The following is a 6,149-nucleotide window of genomic DNA, read 5'->3' on the forward strand; positions in this document are numbered from 1 at the left end:
CAGGGATAAAGCAGAGTGGGCACCGGGATAAAGGCGGGGAGAGGGCACAGTGGGCACCGAGATAGAGCAGAGTGGGCATAGGATAAAGCCGGGGACAGATCAGGATGGGCACCGGGATGGAGCAGAGTGGGCATAGGATAAAGGTGGAGATAGACCAGGATGGGCACCGGGATAAAGCTGGGGATGGACCAGAATGGGCACCGGGATAGAGCACAGTGGGCATCGGGATAGAGCACAGTGGGCACCGGGATGAAGGCAGGGATAGAGCACAGTGGGCACCGGGATGAAGGCAGGGATAGAGCACAGTGGGCACCGGGATAAAAGTGGAGATAGACCAGGATGGGCACCGGGATAAAGGCGGGGATAGACCAGGCTGGGCGCCGGGATAGAGCACAGTGGGCACCAGGATAAAGGCGGGGATAGAGCACATGGGCACCGGGATAAAGGCGGGGATAGGGCACAGTGGGCACCGGGATAGACCAAGGTTGGTACCGGGATAAAAGTGGAGATAAACCAGGATGGGCACCGGGATAAAGCCGGGCATAGATCAGGCTGGACACCGGGATAAAGGTGGGGTAGAGCAGAGTGGGCACCGGGATAGAACAAGGTTGGTACCGGGATAAAGGTGTAGGGCGCACAGGATAGAGCAGAGTGGGCATCGGGATAAAGCCGGGGATAAATCAAGCTGGGCACCGGGATAAAGCCGGGGAGAGAGCAAGGTTGGTACCAGGATAAAGGTGGGGATAGACCAGGATGGGCACCGGGATAAAGGTGGGGTAGAGCAGAGTGGGCACCGGGATAGAACAAGGTTGGTACCAGGGTAGACCAAGGTTGGTACTGGGATAAAGGTGGAGATAGACCAGGAGGGCGCGCAGGATAGAGCAGAGTGGGCACCGGGATAAAGCCGGGGATAAATCAAGCCGGGCACCGGGATAAAGCCGGGGAGAGAGCAAGGTTGGTACCGCGATACACTGCAATGAAGGTGGGACAGACCGGGATGGGCACTGGGGTACACCGGGATGGAGGTGGGAAGAGACTGGGATGAGCAGCAAAAAAGGGTTAGACTGTGGTTGAGACGGGTTGGGCAGGGGGAGGCAGTGGGTTGGAAGTGGGGATGGACACCGGTAGCGGGGTAGGAAGAATGACCAGGATACATCAGAGTAGAGGCAACGATGAGCACTGGGAGCACCGAGGAGAGGCAGTGGGGSTTCACTGGGAGAAGAGGATCCCACGCAGATTTCTGCAGGGCTAAAACTTCCCTGGAACGTAAYTGGAAATTCCTCATTTTCTGCTRAAGGAGTCAGACRTTTATTCCAATTAATTTCCYGCCGCTGCTTTTCATTTTATCAGCRTTTTATTTCATTCCTTTTCCCTGCTCTGCATCCTTCCCCTAGCATGAACAGGATCCGGATCCACGTGTTGCCGACCAGCCGAGGCCGCCTGACCCCCGTGCCACGGCCACAGGAGCCCCTGGCCTGCTCCTTCGCCCCTCGACCCTGCTCCCAGCCCCGCCTGGAAGGGCAGGAATTCTGCATCAAGCACATCCTCGAGGACAGGAATGCTCCCTTCAAACAGTGCAGCTATGTGTCCACAAAAAACGGGAAGCGTTGTCCCAACGCTGCTCCCAAACCTGAGAAGAAGGATGGGTGAGTGGCTCCTGCTTTTCCAGTTCCAAACTSTGTGGAATTAAAATGGGCAGGGGGAGGTTTTTGTCTTTGTCTTCCCTGTTGAAGGAATGGCTGGAAATGTGTTGGGAGATTTATATTGGAATTTGGGAAAAGGTTGTTACCCCAGTTGAGCACTTGAACACCTCCTCAGGGCAATGGTCACATTCTCAACCCTTCCAGAGCTCAAGGAGCGTTGGGATAATGCTCCCAGAAATATGATGGGATTTTGGGATGTCTTTTGTAAGGCCAGGAGCTGGATTTGGTCAGAATATTCCACGATTCCTCTCCAGCTGCTGCATTTGCGTTACCTCTGAGAATCATCTCCCTTTTGCAAAGTGTTTTTAAGCTGGAAAAAGACTCCCTGGAGTGACTTTGGGACCATGGGCTGTGCCCTGGCTCAGCAGAAGGTGGCTGCAGTGCTCCAGCCCTACACTGGATCTGTGTGTGCTGTCCCTCCCTCTGCCCATGCCAGTGGATAATCCCCAGAGCAGCCACTCAGATCCCTGTGGAGCTTTGACCTGCTTGTGCTGCTGTTTCCCTGAGGCCTTTAAAATGCTGGGGATGAAATCATCATGGAGGCGTTGACAGAGCACAGATTCCTCACAGAAGTGTTACTTCCAGGGATTTACAGGGATCTGGACATGGGGTTGGTTCCTGGGTTATAAAATGTGGGAAAGGCAGAGTCCAGGGAGAATATTTGAAAAAGAGCTCAAAAACTTACCCATTTTCTTTCCCTGCTGCTGGTGTCAGTGCTGGGTGGGCTCCCAAGGTTCCCAGCTGGACCTGCTGCCACCTCTGGGTGAGAGATTCCGGGTACCAGGGGCTGTTCCTGCCCTAATGCCCTGCTCAGGTGAAACCCCAAATCCAGAGCTGCCTTCAGCCCTGCCCCCAGCACATGAAAAACTGTTGGAGCATGTCCAGAGAGGCACCAGGATGGTCAGAGGGATGGAGCAGGACAGGTTAGATGGACACTGGGATAGTGCAAGGTGTCCCTCCCCATGGCAGAGGGTGGAACTGAATGATCTTTACAGTCCCTCCCAATCCARAGCATCCTGGGATTGTGTGAAATGCGAATTCTGTGAAAATGCAGGAATGCAGAAGGTGTGGGAGCTGTTGCAGGGTTGGTGGCTGCTCCTTGGGAATGGCTGTGCTCATTTAAATCCCTTTAGGGGGCCTCTGAAAAAAAGGATTCCCCCCCCTCCCCCTAATTTTCTCTCCCATGAGGAAAACATGAAGATTTTAATCCCCAGATTATTCTGGCGTCCTGCATTTAAGCCACCACACTTACAAGCCTCAGCCATGYGCTTAATTTAAAAGCCTTAATTTTAAGMTTTTAAATTTAAATTTWARATTTAAATGTGCTTAATTGGAAAGCCAAATCCAACCCRTCATGATCCATKGGAGYGAGGTGTYCYCTCAATGTYTGGGTGCTCTCGAAGTTGCTGAGCAGGAGGCAAACCTGGGGTCTGCTTTGGGAGTTTGGTGTTGGAGGAGGGATTTCAGCAGCAGGACCTGGGGTCAGATCAGCTTTTAGATTCTTCCTTCCTGAATTATTCCATGATTCCTTTCCTGGCTTAGCGCTGGGGTTGTAATGAGACCATTCTTTATCCCACAGCACCTCATTCTGCGCAGAGCACGCYCGTCGGAACGCGCTGGCGCTCCAGGCTCAGGTGAAGAAATCCAACCCCGGYCCCGTGGGTGAGACTCTCCTGTGCCAGCTGAGCTCCTATGCCCGGGCAGAGCTGGGCTCACAGAGCACAGAGAGCAGCCGCAGCGAGGCCAGCCGCATCCTGGGTAAGGATTGAACCCAAGGGCTGCTCTGTTTTTCTGGGGGAAAACCAAGAATATTCAGCGGGACAAAGRTCCTGTGGGTTGGGAGTAAAAACTGGTGTTTTGTGTGGCCTGGTGGGTCTTGGATGCAGAGAAATCACGCTGCCAGACCCAAATCCTGCAGGTTTAGCATGGAAATGTTAGTGGGGATGTTAAACTCAGAATTTTGTGATTCTGGGAAGGGCTGGAGCATCACTCCCAGTGTGTTGTAGCCATGCTGGGAGGTTTCCTCTTTCCTGCTCCACGTCCWTCACTCAGAGTTTCGGGGTGGAGAATTCCCTCTTGGCACGAGGCAGGGTCAGCTCAGCTCCTTGGGGCCAAGCTCCAGGGTGTCCCTGGACGTGCTGGGGTGTGTGACAATGCCCTGTGAGTGCCATCACTGTGTCTTGCAGACGAGGACAGTTGGAGTGACGGCGAGCAGGACCCTGTCACCGTGGAGCAAACGTGGCGTGGGGACCCCGACAGCGAGGCCGACAGCATYGACAGCGACCAGGAGGATCCCCTTAAGTAAGTTGGGGATTTCAGTCCATTTTACATCCTCAGCCAGGAGAAAAAGCTCAGGAGGAACTTTCTGGATTTGACAGCCAGGTTTGGGTTGGGCTCTGCTCCCAGGGAACAACAGGACAAGAGGAAACGGCCTCAAGCTGTGCCAAAGGAGGTTTGGGTTAAACATCAGGAGGAATTTCTTCATGGAAAGGGAACTATCCAGAAAGGTGGTGGAGACCCCATCCCTCTGAGATATTCAGGGAATGACTGTGTGTGATCCTCTGAAGGTGTCAGTCACAGGCTGGACTTGATCCTGGAGAGCTTTTCCAGCCTCAGAGATTCTGGGGTTCCACGGTGGCTGCTGCCTGCCACATGTGTTACTGAGGTTCATACTACATACATGTTCTGGGCTCACTGAGGAACGTTTTACACACATGTTAATATATTCTGAGCTCACTGAGGTACATTTTACACATGTGTTAACATGTTCTGGGCTCACTGATGTACATTTTGCACATGTGTTAACATGTTCTAGGCTTGCTGAGGTGCATTTTGCACACGTGTTAACATGCTCTGAATTCATTGAGGTGCATTTTACACAAGTGTTAAGGGCTCACTGAGGTACATTTTACACACATGTTAACATGTTCTGGGCTCACTGAGGTACATTTACACACATGTTAGACGTTCTGGGCTCACTGAGGTATATTTTACATATGTGTTACATGTTTTGGGCTCACTGAGTACATTTTACACACAGGGAGAAAACCCCTGGGACCCCCACACCCTTCAGGGATCAACCCTGAGGAGACCCCACACCTTTTTGCGGGATCAATCTCCCAAGCAGCTCCTCTCCCATGGGTTTTCCAGGCATGCTGGTGTGTACACAGCCGAAGAAGTGGCTCTGATCATGCGGGAGAAGCTGATCCGCCTCCAGTCCCTCTACATCGACCAGTTCAAACGGCTCCAGCACCTTCTGAAAGAGAAAAAACGCCGCTTCCTGCACAGCCGCAAAGGAGAGCACGAGGCCATCGGTGAGCCTGGAAAAATCTTCTAAAAAAGCAGGGTTTTGGCTTTTCCAGAGGCAGATTTCAGAGCAGGGTAAGGGGAGGGTTCCAGGTGTTTCATTGAGGGGCTGGAGCATGTCTAGAGCTGGGGAAATGGTTGGAACACAAGGAAAAAGAAGCTCAGATGGGACCATCTCAATCTCCAYAACTCCCTGACAGGAGGGTATAGCCAGGTGGGATCAGGCTCTGCCCCCACAGAACAAGAGGAAACGGCCTCAATCTGTRCCAGGGGAGGTTTAGGTTGGAAATCGAGAGGATTTCTTTATGGAAATGATTGGAACTGCCCAGGGAAATGKTRGARTCCCATCCCTGGAGRTGTTCAGTGCTGGACTTAGTRCTCTGGTGTTGCTGACAAGATGRGGATCAGTCACAGATCATCACTCTGATCCTGGAGAGCTTTTCCARCYTCAGTAATTCCACAATTCTGTGCTGGTCCACTGCCCAGAGATCCATATCGTTGGGTTTCCAAAGCTTGTGTGTTTCTTTGCTCTTCAGAGCTTGCAGCGTTGGCAGGAAATGAGCTCTAATGTTAATTCTGAGACAAAAGTGCTTATTTTGTCCTGGGATTTCCTGTTTTTTTCTTTTACGAACAAAAAATATTCATCCGTAAGGCCCTCAGTGGATGGGCAGGAGTTGGATCCAGTAACACCAGTGCTGCTGTACTGGCATTATCCCTCCTTAACACAGATTCAGTTTTCCCTCTGCTTTTGCTGGCATTCTCCCTGTGCAAAAAAAATGCTTTTGGAGGCAGGAATTCCCAGTTCAACAGAGGCAAAACCGGAGTTGTATAACCGATTGCAAGCGTTGCAGAGCAAAGGGCTCTTTTTGCAGCATCACCCTTTAATAGCTCATCCTGGAAAACGCCATAATTCTGCTCAGACTCGAGTAAAAATAACCAGGAGTTTGGTACATACCAATTTTGCAGAACTCTTTTTAGCAAACGAGTCAGATAAAAGCAGATTCCGAGCGTTGCCCTGTAATTACGCCGGGAATGCTGGCGGGAAGCTTCCAGAACTCACCCAGGAGTGACCTGGAATTCGACAAGCTCCTATTCTGCTGCTGAAATCACAACGGACGGGAGTGGCTGGATTATTTTTAG

General features: G+C 51.9%; 1 protein-coding gene across 1 annotated transcript in view; it reads left to right on the top strand.

Moving 5' to 3' along the window:
- Positions 1 to 475: 475 nt before the first annotated feature.
- The window catches only part of KANSL2 (KAT8 regulatory NSL complex subunit 2), a 16,420-nt gene continuing 10,746 nt past the window's right edge, over positions 476 to 6,149 (top strand). Inside the window, exons 1-5 of the mRNA XM_057383942.1 lie at positions 476 to 954; positions 1,395 to 1,646; positions 3,283 to 3,461; positions 3,890 to 4,004; positions 4,854 to 5,028. Coding sequence (XP_057239925.1) covers positions 1,396 to 1,646; positions 3,283 to 3,461; positions 3,890 to 4,004; positions 4,854 to 5,028 — 720 coding nt within the window. The 5' untranslated portion in view covers positions 476 to 954; position 1,395. The remainder of the gene's footprint in view (positions 955 to 1,394; positions 1,647 to 3,282; positions 3,462 to 3,889; positions 4,005 to 4,853; positions 5,029 to 6,149) is intronic.

Source organism: Malurus melanocephalus, unplaced genomic scaffold (assembly GCF_030028575.1).
Source record: "Malurus melanocephalus ecotype Western Australia unplaced genomic scaffold, MMel_1.1 scaffold_670, whole genome shotgun sequence".
Lineage (NCBI taxonomy): Eukaryota > Metazoa > Chordata > Aves > Passeriformes > Maluridae > Malurus > Malurus melanocephalus.